The sequence below is a fragment of the Eutrigla gurnardus genome, assembly GCF_963514095.1.
Source record: "Eutrigla gurnardus genome assembly, chromosome: 21".
NCBI classification, from domain to species: domain Eukaryota; kingdom Metazoa; phylum Chordata; class Actinopteri; order Perciformes; family Triglidae; genus Eutrigla; species Eutrigla gurnardus.
This window is the reverse complement of record NC_139932.1, coordinates 2,914,088-2,933,610: the sequence shown is the minus strand read 5'-3', so window position 1 is coordinate 2,933,610 and position 19,523 is coordinate 2,914,088. Positions and strand designations below refer to the sequence as shown.

General features: G+C 42.0%; 1 protein-coding gene across 1 annotated transcript; it reads left to right on the top strand.

Moving 5' to 3' along the window:
* The first annotated feature begins 211 nt into the window (after nucleotides 1–211).
* On the top strand, nucleotides 212–19,126 carry LOC311031920 (bestrophin-3-like). The gene is made up of 13 exons (XM_084038506.1): nucleotides 212–368; nucleotides 2,108–2,202; nucleotides 7,767–7,854; nucleotides 8,260–8,405; nucleotides 10,436–10,590; nucleotides 12,486–12,563; nucleotides 12,684–12,836; nucleotides 13,210–13,290; nucleotides 15,011–15,162; nucleotides 16,135–16,225; nucleotides 17,163–17,281; nucleotides 17,393–17,740; nucleotides 17,907–19,126. The coding sequence occupies exons 1-13, from the start codon at nucleotides 217–219 to the stop codon at nucleotides 18,316–18,318; spliced, it is 2,070 nt and encodes a 689-aa protein (XP_083894632.1). The 5' UTR covers nucleotides 212–216; the 3' UTR covers nucleotides 18,319–19,126.
* Nucleotides 19,127–19,523: the final 397 nt, after the last annotated feature.

Below are 19,523 nucleotides of genomic sequence, written 5' to 3'. Positions count from 1 at the left end.
GAGAGAGAGAGAGAGAGAGAGAAAGGGTTGGAGGGGGGAGGCGGTGGTTGAATGTCATTTGGCAAAAAACATCAGGAAACAAAGACGTTTTTGTGGGTTTTTTTCTGTGAGTAAAATGCTTTGAAATAACAACAATTCTACTTGAGATTGAGAACAAACATAATTATCCAGGCTGCAATGTAACGAGAGACTGTCTCTCTGTCAGGACATCCCAGGATGACCGTCACATATTCCAGTAAAGTTGCCAACGCCACCTTCTTCAGTTTCCACCGGCTGCTGCTGCGTTGGAGGGGAAGCATCTACAAGCTGCTGTACCGGGAGTTCATCCTGTTCGTACTGCTCTACACCGGGCTGAGCGTCGTATACAGGTCTCACACACACACACATACACACACACACACACACACACACACACACACACATGTGTGCATTCTTACTATCACTGGCTGGTTCTAATTTGTACTTTTGAGTAGCTTGTCAAGCTTATTGACATTCTACACTTTTATCAAAAAACCAACAGTGAATGTATCTACTAATAAGTAATGTGTGTATATCAAAGCCGGTTGCTGACAATCAACTCCAATTCAATTTCAAACACATCAATTGCCATGTTTCCATGCAAATGGAGCACACAACATTTTCAGAAAATCTGCAAAAGAAAATGCTAAATTTTGTATGTTTCCATCAGTAAGAAGTGTACAAATTCCTTTTCACGTCCCCACTTGTCTGTGTACTACCGTTTTGAAGCCTTGAATCACCATCTTGCCTTTGAGCCATCGTCTTCGTGGTATTTGTCCGTCACCATCTTTAGGACCCAAATGTTACCATTAAGTTTCATGAGGTAAAAAGACAATATCAAAAGATTGAAGCTGTATGACAAAAACAAGGACAACTTTCAGACTGCACAACGCCGTTGCAGCAACCTGTCCATCACAAGGTAGCCCCGCCTTAAAGAATACCCTGCTTTATGGTCTATTTGACTCGAAAGGTATGTTCACATACGGCCTGTTTTACTTTTAGTTTTAGTCTAGTCTTTGTCTCAAGCTATCATTTTAGTTATTATTAGTTTTAGTCGACGAAAACTGATGACATTTTAGTCTAGTTTTAGTCAAAGATTGTATTAAGCCAAACCGATTTCATGATTCAAACAAGGTTATGTTATTATTATATTATTGTTACATTATAGACTCAAGAATACATCCATTCCAGACACAGAAGATCTGATTTGAATTTACAACATATTTATTTTACCCACCAAATATGTTATCGTCACATGACCAGCATTTTCGTTGCTTCTCATCTCGTTTTCCTCACGTGTTAAAGGTTCGTTAACGTTGATATTTAGTCATAATTTTCGTGAATGAAAGCAACACTAGTTCACACCAAACACGACACAATTGCATATAAAGTCAATGCAAAGACGCAAACAAATGCAAATGAGGATCATTTGTGCATGACTCTCTGACGCGAAGCCAATCAGCGATGAGATTCTCTGACTGTCGACACTGGTCACTGAATCAGAAATGGAGACAAAACATATCATAGCGGTCTGTGGTCTCCCGCAGCCTAGGGTTGTAAAAAAAATACTAATTCGCAAAAGTTTCACAGTGCCATCTTCGCCTCCAGTTGACGCACAATTCCACCCAGCATCCGCTGCAGACGGTCTGTTGTCTTCCGGAGCTCTATGAACTCTGTGTTAGCGTAGCCTAGCCCCGATCGATCCGAACGCCATTCAGAAATCAAGCATTTTAAAAGTTATTATTTATTAACTTATCGTCTTGCTGACAGACTTAACAAACCATGGCTTCAGACTTTGTCAATCGCCGTCATTATGTTGTTACTTCTGCATCATCTTTATCCATTTGTTGCAATTAAATCACAACAAAGTTGTTGATTTGGGCACATACATGTGTCTTGCTATTCACAGTGACTACAGCTCAATTAAATCCACCAAGCACCTCTGAGTGATGTTATCAACGCAGAGTATCTGGGACCATATGATCCCAAAAATAAATACAATTGATCCTGCCGCCAAACTTGCGATACTACCTTGAATTTGCAAGTACCCCACTTGAGTAAATGTTCTACTCTTTCCTTTGTGCTGCAGGGTCGCCCTCTCTGAGCAACAGAAGAGGCTGTTCGAGAAACTTTCCATGTACTGCGATAAATATGCAGAGCAGATCCCGGTCACCTTTGTTCTGGGTACGTCTCACTATTTGCTCTCATAGGACTATTATCATAGTATTATTCACAAACAGAACAGAAAAAGGGGAAAAAGACAGGTTATATTAGTGCGTGTTCACGTCACATATATATCCACTAAAGCTTCTAGGCATTTCCATGAGAGTTTTGTTGTATTTTAACAAAAGGTTGCATCCAAATGCATCTTGTAGTGATCTTTAACACCTCCTTTTAATTTGATGAACAAATTAGTCCTGTTGCCCAAACCAACTTTCTCGAGTTCACACTTTTAGCCAAGGTAAAGACCAATCTCACTCCCAAAGACCTCAGGAGAGTTATTCATTATTGCCTCATGGTTAGACTACTGAAATGCTTTGTATGCAGTCTCTCAATTGACTGCAGTTAGTGCATAATGCAGCAGCCAGTCTATGGGGTGCCACTTGTAAAGTGGCTCAAGGTGAAATGAACAGAATCTTGCCACATTTAGCTACAAACAATGTAAATGTAATGTCACTTTTGACCCCATTTGCAATATGTGTTAACTTAAAATGATGACGTCAAAGTTAAATCTAAATGTTAAATGTTAAATCTAAATGTTAAAGGCAGAGTGGGTCATCTTGGAAAAATCAACGAGACTTTATTTGACACAACCGAAAGAAATTCCACTCCCTTCCTTCAGACCTCTGTCCAACCTTGTCTATCTACTCCAGTTTGAGCACTGAGATCAACCAATCACATGTTCCTTGAGGTCCCCAGACCAGAAAAAGATAAGATACTGAACCCCAAATTACCCAAAGGCTGTGCCATCGGCATGTGAATGTGTGTGAATGAGTTAGACTAGATAAGATGTGTTGAAATGACATGTGTGACGTGTGATTGGTCGAAAAGACTAGAAAAGCGCTCTAGAAATGCCAGTCCATCCAACCGATGTTGGCCGCCTAGGACAACCTACCAATTCATATAAAAACTGTTCAGAACAGAAACATTTAAACACTGCTGCTATGTTTAGTGTTTTCTTCTGTTCTTACTGTTTGCTTTGCATTTATATGCATTTTATGTTTGTTCAGCACTGTGGTTGTTTTTAAATGGCTATACATATCAATACATTCATATTTGGCAATTCTGTTGAAGAACAATATGAATCGAAAGCTCCCATCCCAATACATAAATGAACGTCCTCCTTTGGTTGCCAGAAACACAAACTTTACTAATCATACTGTAGTTGCCATTCCCATATAGCATTAAAGAATTCAACATTTCAAAGGTTTGTTGTCATACAAGCAATATATTAAGGGAAATGTAACGTGGTGGCTTCTATGTTGTGCTTCAAGATTAGCATGGTTAAAAAATAAATGTAAAGGATATTTCTTTATATTATAGAACAAAATCCTTTCAAAACGAAATAAGTAGAAGATTATAGGACAGGTCAAAGAAGAGCCTGTTACATCTTGGAGCAGAATCATGATCTCAAACTTAATATTCAAAGGTCCGGAATGATTAATGTTAAGCAAATTACTTTTTGAAATCTTGCTTATAACTTTCAAGTTTAAGGCAATCTGAGACAAAATACATTCAAGCCTAGTGGAAAAAATACCATCGAAAAAGAGCCAGAACATTAAAAAACTCTCATATCTATATCTGTCACATATAAAAAAGGAAGAAATGGCTTTACCCCTCCAACATCTTTTTGTTCATAGCCGTCTAAAAATGGAGCGAAGCCTGCGAGCTAGTTCAGGCAGACAACTCGAGCCATGCCTTCATAATCATGTGACATACCTCATAGTCCAATAATCTTCTCCCACTCACATCCTCCCTATTTGGCGGTCTATTTAAGCTATGACGTTTCCTGTGTCCCCCCTTCGGCTGTCATTGCCTCTGCTGCACGTCAGTACTGCTGTCAACTTCGTACAAACCCCTCCCACCTTCCCAGCAGCCACCTGTAGGCTCCGGAGGGGGGGTTAAGATATTTACTCATCACTACCCATTGTCTCTTGTAAGTTTAGCTGGGGAGTGATGCCTAGACGCCAAACTCTATTGTTTACAGCCCTGCCACAGAGGACATTTTCACGTCACAACTCAGCTGTCAAAGCGCATGCGCCCTCAATGGGTTGCCAGTTCTTAGCACTTGGGACTGGTACCGAAATGCTGCCCGCTTACCGTCAAACTCAGCCATTTTTCCCTTTTTCCCACACTAACTGGCAACCCCAAAGACTTTTGACCCCTGACTACGCAGAGATACCATGTGATATCAACGTTGTTATTCTATTGGCTCACAAGCCTTGCTAGAAGCCGCAGCCACACGTCACACATCTACACAGAGGTAAACGAAACATTCATTTTGGACCCGTCAAAATAAAAAAAAATGATTAATTCACAATCAAAAAATGTTTTTCACAAGAAGTGATACTTTTGATTCTAAAAGCTCTGTGGATGTATTATTATTTAAAAAAATATTTGTTTAAATAAAACTGTTATCATTATGGGGCTGCATGGTGGTGTAGTAGGTAGCACTCTCGCCTCACAGCAAGAGGGTGCCGGGTTCGATTCTCGGGTTCCTTCTGTGTGGAGTTTGCATGTTCTCCCTTCTCCGGCTTCCTCCCACAGTCCAAAGACATGCAGGATGGGGATAGGTTAATTGATCACTCTAAATTGCCTGTAGGTGTGAATGTGAGCGTGAACGGTTGTCTGTCTCAACATGTCGGCCCTGCGATGGACTGGCGACCTGTCCAGGGTGTACCCTGCCTTCACCCAATGACAGCTGGGATCGGCTCCAGCCCCCCCGCGACCCTGAATACAGGATAAGCGGTAGAAAATGGATGGATGGATGTTATCATTATGACCTTTAAGTCTATGTAGACAGAAGTGTGTTCAATTCTCACCATGGCCAGTATGTGCTGCAGGTTGCATTCTGATGGAGCCAACAGAACCACATCATCTGCAAAAAGCTGGGATGCAATTCTGTGGTCCCTGGACACTTTCCTCCCCCTGGCTGTGCCTTGAAGTCCTGCACAACAAAATCACAAACAGGATTAGTGACAAGGAACAACCCTGGTGGAGGTCAGCACCCACTCGGACTCCGCCCCCTCTGTAGAGTACGTGTTGATCGGGTTCAGGAGTTCCTCAGTGTTCTCTCCGCCACTCAAACCATTTCCCCAGTCCGGGTCTGCAGTCTTACGGTTTGCCAGAACTTCCTGGTGGCCAAAAAAAAAGTCCCCTCCAGAGTCTCCCCGAACTCCTACCACACCCTGTTTTTTACTTCAGCTGCAGCCCTTCTGGACAAACGATACCTGTTTTGGGAGACCCTGGGCCAGCCAAGCCCGATAGGCCTTCTTCAGCTTGACAGCCATGACAGGCCCCGATGACCTTTTGGCCACAACTCCGAGCAACCGCTTCCATAATGGAAGTTTTGAACATGGTCCACATGGAAGTTTTGAACAACTTCTCCATGCATGAAAAGGGGAGGTCTGCCAGACGTTCCCAGGTTACCCTTGTGACACAGTTGGGTTTACCTGGGCTTCCGTCCAGAACTATAGAGTCCCACACTCGGCGCCTTTTCCAAGGAGCCATCTGGAGACTCCAAGAATACAATAAATTAATATATGTTGTTCTGAAATTGGCCATTCATTCATTGGCTAAGACACGGCCATTCACATTACAATCACAGGCCACTACTATTACAGAACATAAAAGTACATGAACTTGAAATGAACTGCAGGGCTGACGTAGGTTACTTACTAACATTAACTTACTGTTCAGGATGGCTGTACTTTTTCAATTAGCTTGTGCTAATTACTGTCCTCGTGCTAATCGCTAGCCCTAATGGCTAACGTTGATAACTAGCATGTTGGCTATTATGGTTATCATGTATAAACACCAATTCCTTGTATGTGAAAACATACTTGGATCCTTTCTTTTAGTAACACTTGTGAATAGGAGTACATACAAGGCCTGCTGGAGGGAAGGAAGCTGTGGAGAACCACAACCAGGAGTGAGTGGGACTCTGCTGATGGGCAGCCTCTGCCATCAGTGTGTGAATGGGTGAATGTAAAGAGCTTTGAGTGCTCAAAAAGACAGCACTCACATAAATGCAGGTCCATTCAATGTGTCTATCTGCCCTATCATCCAGACACTACAGGTAATTAATACATAACTAGATATCACCACAAATCTTCTCAAGTTTTAAACGTTTTCGGAGATGTTAAATATGCAAATGAGTAATTATTTAATAAAATATGCAGCAAGAATATGCTTTCTATTGGATGTAGGTACACAATTTTGTGTTTCATTTTCTGAAATATTAGATTTCACAAAGAAAAAATGCACCTCTCTTATCTATCAGTAAAATAAATCCTAAATGTGTATTTTGGATGTTGTTTTAAATGTGTTGTTAATGTCCAGTACATTTTAAAATAAAAATTATTATTATTCTAAGAAATCACATACCCATTCGAGAAAGTATCATTATAATCATTCTAACATAAAGTATTGTATCCAATTTTTAAAAATCTGGTATCTCTCATCCCTATTAAGATATAACTATGACTCCGCTTCCTGCCTGAGCAGACAGACAGACGGACAGACAGAGCGTTGGGTTGCCTCATTAGCAGACTGCTAATGGAATCAGATCATTAAAGACCAGAGAAAGGCTGAGTGTTCGTGTATCTGATGTCCTCTCATTCCCAGAGAACATGTTGTATCTACAGTATGCTGCTGCGATTCTGTCAACCTCCAAACAACCCTGTTTTTCAGAAGCCAAACATCCTCTACATTAAAACAAAGGCAAGGCAAGGCAAGGCAACTTTATTTGTATAGCACATTTCATACACAAGGCAGACTCAAAGTGCTTCACATCATAAAACAAAGTGAGAAGAAAAAGAAAAAGAAAAAAGAAGAATTAAAAGAAAATAATAAAAAAAATTAAAAATGCATTACAGAAAGAAAAGAGAATAAAAACATATTTGCAATAATTAAAAACAGTGCAGACATTAAAAAATTTAGCAGAAAGCTATGGTGAACATAAAAGTTTTCAGTCTAGTTTTAAAAGTGGTCAGAGTTGGGGCAAGTCTAACATCTTCAGGAAGTTTATTCCAGCCATTTGTTGCATAGTGACTAAATGAAACTAAACAAAGACAAATCCCATACCTATGTAATAAGAATATGAAATTAACATAGGCCTATTAATATTAAGGTTGCTTGACCATAATAAGTACATTTACTTTGGAAGCTAACTTTTTTTAACACATCAGAATCCAGATGGATCCAGATCCAGTAAGGTTGCTGCCAGGGTTGCCGCTCTGACACTTGTGTTTATCAGATCCACAGTCCAAATCTGGTTTCAGAACCGTAATCCACCAACCAATGGGTGACATCACAATGACTAGTTCTTATATACAGTCTATTGGTCCACACACACACACACACACACACAACCGAACACACAATTTCTGGCTCACATATATACAATGCTATTAACACATGTGATGTACTTGAACGGGAAGAGCGGTCTCAGATCTATTTTAATTTGTATCCTAAACATCAGCTTTATTTCTATGAGCTAATGTGGAATATTCATGTTTGTGTTTTAGGTTTTTATGTGACTCTGGTGGTGAATAGATGGTGGAATCAGTTTGTTAACCTTCCGTGGCCGGACCGACTCATGTTCCTCATCTCCAGGTATGCTGATTCACTCTGCCTACATCTCAGAGGGAAGTAATATACTTTATTAGAGAACTATAATTACTTTGATTTTACACACAAAACATGTGGAAACTTATTAAAATACAATGTATTATATTAACGGACAAATTATTATCTTGTGTGCATAAAATGAAAAGAAAACATAATCTTGTTCCATATTTGAAACTGAAAGTAAATACTTCAAGTAAATTTCACTGGAAATACTTGGTGGATACCTGTACTTAAGCTAAGTACTTAACAATCACTGGAGTTTTAGGGACACTAGACAGATGGTGGTTAGTTTACTGTCCATAGGAACGTAGAGCGCTCCTGAATTCACAGCGTTGGTGGGTAGTTCAAGGGTTTGTGATGTCAATAGTGATTCCCTTTTGCCTCCTCCAGCTGTGTTCAGGGTAAAGATGAATATGGCCGCCTGCTTCGTCGGACGCTGATGCGTTATGTTAACCTGACGTCGCTGCTCATCTTCCGCTCCGTCAGCACAGCTGTCTGCAAACGCTTCCCCACCATCGACCACGTGGTCGAGGCAGGTAAGCGTCTGATGCAAGAGGACAACTGCCGGAAAAGTGAAGTCAAAGCTGAAGTGCCTTAAACTTGCATTCTCTCTACTGACCATCAGGGGGAGACTCCTGTGGTTGCAAAAATAAGTCAGATTGCATGGAAGTCTATGAGAAAATGACCCTACTTCAGCAATTAGTAAGGGCTAATTTCCTCTTTTTTTTTTTTAAATACATACAGTAAAGGCAAGAGACATGGCGATATATATATATATATATATATATATATATATATATATATATATATATATATATATCCTGAAACTTTAGAAACAACCACAAAATCTGTAGTTGACATGTTTGTTTTATCAGAAAGACGGATCAATCAAACTTTCCTATGCAGGTGGGAGGTTGACATGCATTGCAAAATATCTTGAAGTATAATATATAATGAATATATGAAATCTTTCAATTCTAAAATTCCAAATCTATCTTTCCAATTAATTCTTGGCTCTTAAAGCAACACTTAAGAACTTTTCCTCTTCGGTCCCCCTACAGGTTGGAAGGGAATTATCCATTACCGCTATCGTAAATAATTTAGCCTACCGCAGCCTACCGTCGCACGCACGTTATTTGTTTGTATGCAGAACTGGCTCTGGAAACGATGAACGATTTGAAAGATGTCCAGTGACAAGGTAGAGTAGCTAACGCCTTAGCTAAGATTAGCTAACACGAGCCATAGCGATAGTTACATATATATTAGCACAATAGCTAACGCCTTAGCTAACATGAGCCAATAAAATAATCGACAATGTATTGTACACAGATGCACACTATTGGAAAAAAAATGATTACCGGTATTATTTACAAGTCCAGCAGCAACAAAGCCAAGTCACCATCCGGCTTTTGTAACGCTTGCCGTAAAGCAGGTCAAATTTGTAGTCTCATTAGAACTACAAAACCGCTACCCAACGAGGCAAAGTTACATATTGCGGTTACAGCCAATAGAGGGCTGCAGAGCGAATGCTGAAGTGCCGTTCACCCGGTTTTGAGGTGATGAACCACTGAAGCTATTTTGGAAACATTATTTTAAGGCACTAAATACTCTTTAGTGTTGCTTTAATCTGCTCAGTCATTTGGCTTCATGGAAATCTTACAGACTTTCTGATTGCATTGTGTCTGAGTCTTTAACTAACAGGTTCATCACAGTGAGCTCTGCTCTGCTGCAGCTCTGAGTCCTGCTCTAATTGGTCGATAACGAGCCGATCCCCGGGGTTGCATCGGATGCTTACAGGAAGGAGGAGGAACAGAGGGGAAGGGGCTGAACTCCAGCTGACTGTCTGACCGGCTCAGATCATAGAGTCTATATAAGAAGTGGGTGTAGTCATCATAACAACACAAGATTCCAAATGCAATTGTATTGTCATTGCGCATGTCACAAGTACAAAGCAACAAAATGCAGTATGATCAGATGGAGGGTTAGTCCTGTCGCCAGCTTGGATTTTTGCTACCAGTGAACGTAAGTGAAGATTTTTGGACTGAGCAGTGGAGCAAACTGATGACCACAAGTGGCACATTGGCACCTCAAGCAGCACCCTTACTGGATCTGGATCCATCTGGCATCTAGTGTGAAGCTGCTAACAAAGTGATTTTCCGTGATTCAAGGTCAACTTTACAGCTAAGTGTGAAAGTCATCTCAGTAGCTGACTAAGCTACAGTAGCAAGGTCGTAGTAGCAACCTGTCAATCACAAGGTAGACCCGCCCCTTAAGCACTACATAAGCAAAACATTGACTAAATGAACATCATGCTGGGTTGAAGAAGACTTGAAACTAGAGATTGAGACCATAAACTCATGTTTACAACGTTTACTGAGATAATAAATCAAGAGAGAAGTAGGAGCATTTTCTCATAGACTTCCATACAATTAGAGAGGAGTCACCACGCGATGGCCAGCAGAAAGAATGCAGCTTCAGCTTGGCTTCACTTTTCAGACCCTGAGATGGCTGCCTGATGAATTGAAGTCAGGGGAATACTGAGCATAAATGGAGTCTGTGTGTGCAGGTTTTATGACTCCAGAGGAGAGGAAGGTGTTTGACAACATCCGCTCCCCTCACCTGAAGTACTGGATCCCTGTTGTCTGGTTCTCCAACTTGGCGTCTAAAGCGAGACAGGAAGGACGGATCCAGGACAGCATCGACCTGCAGAACATCCTCAATGTGACCCTAAACCTTTTGTATTAGGTGTTAGATAATGAACGTTTAATGTTGGGGGTGACTGTGGCTCAGAGGGGAGAGTGTCATCCTCTAATCGGAAGCTTGGTGGTTTGATTGGCTCCTCCTGTCTGCATGCCGAAGTGTCCAAAGGCTATGCTATTCGATTGGATCCAGTTCCTCTGTGTGAATGGGTGAATGTAGACATGTAGTTTAAAGTGCCTTTAGTGGTCAAAAATACTAGAAAAGCACTTTAGAAATGCAGGTCTATTACACATTTAGTGGGGGACAGACAAAACATTTCAGATAAAGATTTCAGATTTGAGCCACTGAAAACATCCCTGGTGTAAAAGTATATAAAGTATACAAAGAAAAGAGTGTATATGCACTCGTAGTACTTAATTGTGTAGTAAAAATGTTTTACTAATATATCTGATGTTTCTGGATTAGTATTACGTTAATGAGTATGTTGCATGTATTTAACTAGTTGAATCTGCATCATAGTCTATACAATCATCATATGTGAGAACCGTATCCCTAAAGAAACCTGTTTCCAGCTTTGTGATGATGCATTTTCCAGCGAATCCAAGAGGCTTTTTAAAGAGTTGAATTGAGCCAGAGAAGTTTCTTCTTCATTCTTCAGTGTATTACAATCATTCAACATCAACACACCTGGAGATATGTGGGAGGAGATGGAAAACTGTCATGTGACAAGTAACCACTTTACACCAGCGAGACATTTAGAGCGTCACCAGATGATCCACCTACATTATCTGAGGTTGTGTACAGAATGCCAAACACTAGGATGTAGACTCAGAGCTCTGACCTTACTGAGATTTAAAGTCCCAGTCGGCAACATTTTTTTGATCATATTCACTGAAGCCGACACTATGCTCCGATAGAACAACATAAATCATCCGGTTTTATAAAAAATAAGCACGTCTCTACGTGCACGTAGAGTCTGTTGTTTGTTTTGCAAAAAATCCTCTTCCCTCGGGTCGTTCCACTATCACAGGAGGGAGGTGGAGGGAAGTAGCAACAAGCTTCCAATTCCTCGTCAAAACCGAAACGAGGAGGTCCAAAACAACCAAGGAAAAGAAAACACCGGTGGAAAAGAAGGAAAAAAAGAAAGATTGTGACGGTGCCCGTGATAAAACCAGAGTCAACATCGGAGCCGCGTTTCAGAGGTGGGGTGATCTAAGGGGTTTCAAAGGGCACGGAGTCGAGGGGAAGGAGCTCGGTGGCCGTGGGGGAGGAGCGTGAGATTTGTAAACATTCAAAATCTGACAGAGTGCCCTCGATTCGCCGGACTTGCCGACTGGGACTTTTACATTTCTGTGATAGTCTACGCATGTATTGGCTTGGTGCCACAGACATTGCAGTGTTTGGCTTTAACCAGTGTGGTTACTAGTGGTGATGGCTGTTGAAAACTCCAACAGAACATGTAGGTGTCTTCGCAAAACTCTTCAATTGATTTTAAATACATCGGTGTTTATTATCTACACAAACCATGTACTTACAGCCAGTTACCAGTTGAGACCAAACATGTAACAACCACACATTTAGAAGCTGCTCACAATTTTTATTTAAAATTTAAAGCTTCTAAAGATATAGAAAGGGTCTGTAGATTTTGAGTGAATGCACTCAGTTACTTTACAACGCTGGATGATTAGAAGTGCTTCACAATATGATCCATGGAAGTGACTCATCAGGTTACAAAAATATCCTGTCAAAGAGAAAATGGCACTGAAGCAGCCACACACATTAAGACTTCCCCGTTAGTGTGCACCACATAAACCAGATGTGGGGGTAACGGGACACCCAGCTTTAGTCCAGAGGAGCAGGGAAATCATTTGTCCAGTCAGCCCGTTGACTAACAGACTTTTGTGTTGAATCTCCAGGAGATGAATCTGTTCAGGACTTGGTGTGCAACTCTTTTCGGCTACGACTGGGTCGGCATCCCGCTGGTTTACACACAGGCTTGTCACTCTTTATCATTGAGCTCATTAAATCACATCATCTTCCATCATTACTGTAACTGAATCAGCGCTCTGAATCTCCCACACAAACAGTAAAGCCTCTCTCGTCTCGCTCTGCAGGTCGTCACTCTTGCCGTCTACACCTTTTTCTTTGCTTGTCTGATTGGTCGTCAGTTCCTCGACCCCTGCCAGGGTTACCAAGGTCATGACCTTGACCTCTACATCCCCGTCTTCACACTGCTGCAGTTCTTCTTCTACTCCGGCTGGCTGAAGGTGACTTTTCCTTAAAGGGTAACACTGGCGATATTTTATTATTATGTACTTTTGTAAAGAGAGTTTCTGACTTCCTGTCTGCAGCCACAAGCCCATTGGTTATTGCTGAAGATGTGAACGTTGAAAGAATACCTTGTTTTGTGTCATTAGTTAGTTAGTTAGTTAGTTAGTTAGTTAGTTAGTTTTGCCTTTTTCCATCCATATATGTGGGTGTTTTTAAATGAAAGGGAAAAGAAAAAAAGAAACATAAGAAAATAAATAGGATGTTATCAATAAATTATGTTGGGGAGGGGTTGAGGGCGGCAGGATTAAAATATATAAATAAATAGGAAAAGAAAACTATCATTAAAAAGATGATGTTCCTTGATGTCAGGTTGCAGAGCAGCTGATCAACCCATTTGGGGAGGACGATGATGACTTTGAAGCAAACTGGATCATCGACAGGAACCTTCAGGTCAGCAGCTAATAACAATGGATTACATGATGTTATCTGACACAAATTAGCTGCCACGCTATATCACAGCAATCATTAAGAGGATTGTTTCCTCAGTCTCAGTCTGCAATTCCGGGGATCAACACGCCCAGGTACCCGCCCTTGCCTGCCGCCTGGTTTACATTGAACCAGATCCATATGCCTATCCCTGCAGGTGGTAGGTCCACGGGGGGGTGGCCTCATGATGCATTTTTGGGCGGTGCAATGAGCCCAGGCCCAGCCACCAGACGCTCACCGGTGAGTTCCCCTCCCAGATCTGGCTACAGGAGGGGGCCCCGGTCTCCCTTATCCGGGCTTGGTGACGCAGCCTTCATTGTGCCATTCCATGAGGGTTTTCTGAATCGCTCTTTGTCTGGCCCTTCTCCTGGGACCACTTGGCCTTGGGAGACCCTACCAGGAGCTGTTCCCCCGACAACGCAGCCCCCAGGATCACTGGGGCACACAAACCCGTCCACCACGTTAAGGTTGCAATTCGATGGAGGCCATGGTGCTCCAGGTTGAGAGTGAGTCACAGCCGCAAGTGGGGAAGTTCAAGTATCTCAGGGTCTTGTTCACCAGTGATGTGGACGTTGTGCCAGAGCGTTGTGGTGAGGAAGGAGCTGAGTCGGAAGGCAAAGCCCTCGATTTACCAGTCCATATACGCTCCAATCCTTACCTTAGAAATAGGGGGAGGAGCTCAGACATCCGGAGGGAACTCAGGGTAGAGCTGCTGCTCCTTCACATTGAAAGGAGCCATTTGAGATGGTATGGGGATCTAATCAGGATACCTCCTGGGTGCCTCCTTTTAGAGGTGTTCCAGGCACGTCCAACTGGGAATCAGCCCAGGGGTAGACCTAGAAATTATATAACCCATCTAGCCTGTGTGATGTTTTTAATGTGTCGGACCCCAGCAAACCATAAAAACAATGGAAGGGGAACCGAAAGTGGAGATACTTTTGCTCGCGACGTTTACACAACACTTCAAGCGCAAGCGAAGTTGCTGTGCATCATATACATGTCGATGCATACAATGGCGGCCTTGCACAAGCAACGAAAGGCTTTTTATCTTCTTCAGATCAACGTCCTGAGCTTGTAAAAGGGGCTGATGGGTCACAAACACAGGACTTTCACACAGGGGACTGCTGTTTGGGTCCTTTTTTGGAAATTGGACTTTTTATGTTGTCTTCTGTGTGGAGTTTGCATGTTCTCCCCATGTTAGCGTGGGTTGTCTCCGGGTTCTCCAAAGAGATGCAGGATGGACCTGTCCATCTCTACATGTCTCCCTGTGATAGAACATTTACCTGTCTGTCTCTACATGTCTCCCTGTGATAGACTGGCGACCTGTCCAGGGTGTACCCTGCCTTAGCCCAATGACAGCTGGGATCGGCTCCGTCCCCCTCAATACAGGATAAGCGGTTGATGATGGATGGATGTGTTCAGAGAAATAAAAGTATTTCATATCATAGATCAAAAATCTCCTCTGTTTGTGCAAACCACAGACCTTATCCAACCAAAATAACATTCAAAAAATACATGACTTCTAGAAGTGGAAACTGGAAGTGGAAAAATGCTGACTCATGGCTGGGTTTGAGGACTCATTCCTGCGGCGCTCTACTAAATGGTGGACTGAAATTTTCTGGAAAACAGAAACCACAATGAAATCCTTTCAGAGTCATTACTTCCTGTTTCCCTTCCCCTTCAGGTGTCTCTGCTGGCTGTAGATGAGATGCACATGAACCTGCCTCACATGACCAAAGACATGTACTGGAACGACTGTGAGGCTCGGCCACCGTACACGCTGGCTGCTGCTGACTACTGCATCCCTTCTTTCCTCGGCTCTACCACAGACATGGGGTCAACATACACATATTTTTCTCATTACACATTTATGATGAGCAAATTATGTAAATGTTTTTGGTTGTTACACAGGGTTCATCATCATAGAAATGTGTCAAAAGTGTTCCCCAGGGCTCTCAGGTTTTAAACTGAGTTTAGAGTGAGATTTTGGCTGAGCCAATGTAGACAAAAGAACATTCAACATATACAAACGAGCTCATCCACCTCATCACTCAAAGCAAAGAGCTTGTTCCCTCCTCCTGCGGCTGCAGTACCATAACCCTTTGTTAGTATTCAGCTTTGGAGCTGCTGAGGGGATGTTCCTTTGTTCAACTACAGTAAACAACGCAGATGAAGGACAGATTGTGGCGAGTGATCGCCGAGCAGTTTGGGATTGGGGACGTTCAGGTCAGGTCCTGCAAACTGGTCCTGAAGTCCACCAGGACCCACTCGGGATCGTTGAAAAGAAACGGAGTCATCCAGCAGTGAAGACGATGCAGTGATCATCTCATTATTGAAAGAAGAATTTAAAAAATGTGCAGCTACCCTGCTAACTGCTGGATGATTAAATTTATTTTCAATGACCCCAATATCCATGATCCAACTGCTGCACAGCTTTTTATTTTTTTCAAGTGAGACGGTCACATAATCTCCCTCCCTGCTGGATGACTCTGTTTAGTTTTGTTTTGTGAATTTTCGCAATGAATATCTATTAACAAACTTATTATCCCAATAATTTCTCTGCATGAGAAATACTAGGTGTGAGTGTGTGGACAGGTTAAAATGTGCGTGTCTCGCGCCCAATGCTTGAGACTTGAGAGCCCTGGTGTCCCCCCTCATTATAGCCGATAGAAAGGCTAAGTTCTGTCCCTTCCGGTGGATCACCACGGGTCCATATCCTGGAAAAATATCAGTCAATGAGGGAATTAGTTAGGTTTTTGAGTAGTTCCATCAGCAAAATGAAAAACCTTCTCTTCCTCTCTCTTCCAGACTCTCGGACATCCTGCAGTGTGATGACACTGACATTAGCGACAGTTGTCCACAGCAACGGGACTCTGTTTTGGCTTGGCGCCAAGAGTCGGTAATATGGAGTGTTTTATTACTTCAGTTTTCTGTATAATTGTCTTTCTGTCAGAAAGCAGGTTATAGCAAAAACTACTTGATAGGTATCAGTGAAATATAATGCAAACTATTAATAAAAGGAAGGCATGCTATGGTATTGTTAGAGCCATTTCTTTCTAACAGGTTTTAAAAATTTCCATAAATGCCAAATTATACAGTATAAGACTCTTTGTGCAATAGTGTCAGAATCCCAAAATGTGGATGACTGGTACACATAACATATTGATAAATATTAAACATTTCTAAAAAGAAATAAGGAATAGTTTTTTTAAAAACATTTTATAACTTTTTCTTGGTTTTGTAATAAAGAACACAAACAAGAACAATTCAGGTTTGTGGATCATTACATAGCCTGTCAGTTATCTAGACAGAGAGATGCAGAGAAACAAGCTAGAAATATTGTTAAGTGAATATGCAAAGAAAAAGATACATACATAGATTATACATGGTGTGGCAGGTTCTACAATAAAATAATAATGACAATAGTACCAATGTCAATACTAAATTAAAGGGAGAGAGCAAAAAAGGAAACAACACGGATGAACCGGTTAAATCTTCGCCAGATAAGCATTAAAGGGATCCCAGGTCTTTGAGAAAATGTTGGACTTACTCTGAAATGAATAGCTGATCTTCTCTTAACCTGAAGACATCAGCAGATCTCTATCCCAGTGTCTAAATGGTGGAGTGTCTGATGATTTCCAATTTAAGAGAATGACCCTTCTTGCAAAAAATGTAGCCAGGACGGGTGCTCACTCGATGCTGAGGTCTGGACACTGGAGAGTTTTAAGTGTTTGCTTGGCTGCTACTGTAGTTCTTAGTTCTTTCTTCACATACTTAGTTTGAGTCCTGAATGGAAGAACAGCCTTTTCTAAAGTAATGTCCATGTATATTTGAAGGTTCTGGGTCGAGTCCGCCGGCTCCTTAGTGTCCAAGAGCCTCTTGAACTCCGGCATCCTCGACCCATCTTCAAACGACACAGCAGTGATGCAACAGGAAGCTTCTTCCCAGATTTCAGGTTACCCATATTGGCTGACCTCAGTTACAGTTTTGTGTTATTAGGCAGCTTGGCAGCTGCTCAGAGGTGGTTCTTTTTGACATCCATTTTATTATCCGTCAATCATTCCAGGGTTAGTCCTCATCCAGAGGAGTTGGGTCTACCCTCCCCTACCATGGTTACCCTATCCACCTTAAGGGAGGTCAGCAGCAACCCTCCATCCCCTGAAAGCTCCCCCTCTACTGTTTTCCCCCGGCTCGTCATCAGCCCACCGTTGTCCGGTGACATTTGTCACAACATGGCTTCCTCTGGCAATGGTGAAGTGGCAAACATTTGTCACAACATGGTTTCTTCTGGCAATGGTGAAGTGGCAAACATTTGTCACAACATGGATTCTTCTGGCAATGGTGAAATGGCAAAACCTCAGAATGGACCAGATCACTCACCCTCTGAGGAGGCACTGGTCTTGGATGCCCCAAGGTAATTCAGTGTCATAACTTCTGACATTCTACTCCTTCATGAAACCATTACACTGCTGTTTTGAGATGATGGGATTCCCAAAATGACTAGCAACCACAGTCGGTCTTATAATCCTATCCTTCCACTTCTTTTCCCTTGTGATCTGACTAATTCTTTGTGTTTCCAGGGCCGACCCCTTGGTCTGCTGTTCCCCCACGCAGTTGGGACCCAAAGAATTCCGCTGGACAAATCATCCACCAACCCGGCCACGGGGGCGCCAGTTCTCCCTCCAGTTCTCCAGGCAGTCATCGAAAGCATCGGTACGGAGCCTGCCAAGCCCCAAGGCTATGGGAAGGTGGAGACGAGGCCTGGCTCGATTCCAATCCAGACGGCCTCCCTGTCCAACTATGGATACACTGCAGCTCCCTGACCCTGAGTACGATCACGATTTCGAGGGAGTGGCAGTTACTGAGGGTGACGAGAAGGAAAGAACTAACAACAGTGAAAAGATCCAAAACCAGGACTCCCCATTGCAGAGCTTGGAGAATACTGCCCAAACAGAGACAATCCAAGAACTGGACTTTATCCAACAAGAGTAGTCACAAGGGGGAATTTGCTTAGAAAACTCCAACCCCTCTGTTTTGAAACCTGGATTTTGGATTTACCACGTTGCCAACTTATTCACTGAAGACAAACCCTTGCCCCTAACATTGCACACTTAAGACCTCAAAAGATACAAAAAATCCTCATACTGCTCTAAATCCTATAAACTTGGGCAAGTATGGGAATATCCTACAACAATCACCATAGCCGAGGGTGATAGGCTGAAAGATATGCCATTCAAGAAAATGCCTTCTTTATGTTTAATATTCTCTTTAGAAGAATAGCTCAACATAATTTTAGAGGAAGTGAAATTAGCCACCAAGAAAGTGGGAAAAATTATAAAATTTGGGGGTTTACCCACTCACTTAAAGACATTCTAGGTTTTCTTTCATGTTATCTTGTGGTCATTAGAGGAACTGCAGCTGAACAAACTTCAGCTTTGGTTACAACGCTCAACTGTGGTAACGGCTTTTAGTTAAAGTACTCGGGACTGCTGATTGGACTTTACCGGTTTCCATAAGGAATCTATTCTGGCTGAAAATCTGCGGTCTTTGTGTGATAGCAGTTTTTTCTGTTTTTGTAAATGTAACTGAAATAATGAATATACAATAACTGTTGCTGTTGCGTCACTAAAAACTGTACTTAAAAAAAATCATGTCACTGATCTGTCATGGGGTCACCAAAAATGAAGAATGGTGTCACCAAGGCCATAATCAGTTCAGCCAATCATAGTTTGATTGGAGGATGGTCTATGATGGTTAGTTCAAAGTTCAAAAATATGTCAGAAAATGATGGTTAGCTTATGAACAAGTTTTTTTCTTAAATTTGTTCTTAAAAAAGTTCCTGAGAAAAACCTACGTCGGATTCATTACGTGTTTGCATCTGTGTTCTTATTTTGATGATTCCCACGTCTTCATAAATAGCGCGTGCCAGTTCTTCCTAATTAGCATATTATGTAAACGTCCCGCAAATCCCCATGAAAGAGGCCTGAAGGTGCAGGACGGTGTGCACACACAGAAAGTTGAGACGGAATTAAAGAAACACCAAACGTAAGAAAACGTCAGTAGTTCTGAAGTGGAGGAAGCCAACTGTAGCAGGAAGTAAACAGCAAACGAGCTGTAGAGAACATAAAATTACACTAAAACAAGATGCAAGGGATGCTATTACTCACTCACTGAATTTGGGGGGGTGTTTAACCCAC

Bases quoted from the DNA above. Each gene is read 5' to 3' on its own strand.
- LOC311031920 (XM_084038506.1), top strand. From the start codon at position 217: ATGACCGTCACATATTCCAGTAAAGTTGCCAACGCCACCTTCTTCAGT. The intron at 2,203-7,766 runs GTACGTCTCACT...TTTGTGTTTTAG, and splicing joins CCCGGTCACCTTTGTTCTGG to GTTTTTATGTGACTCTGGTG. The intron at 17,741-17,906 runs GTAATTCAGTGT...TTGTGTTTCCAG, and splicing joins CTGGTCTTGGATGCCCCAAG to GGCCGACCCCTTGGTCTGCT.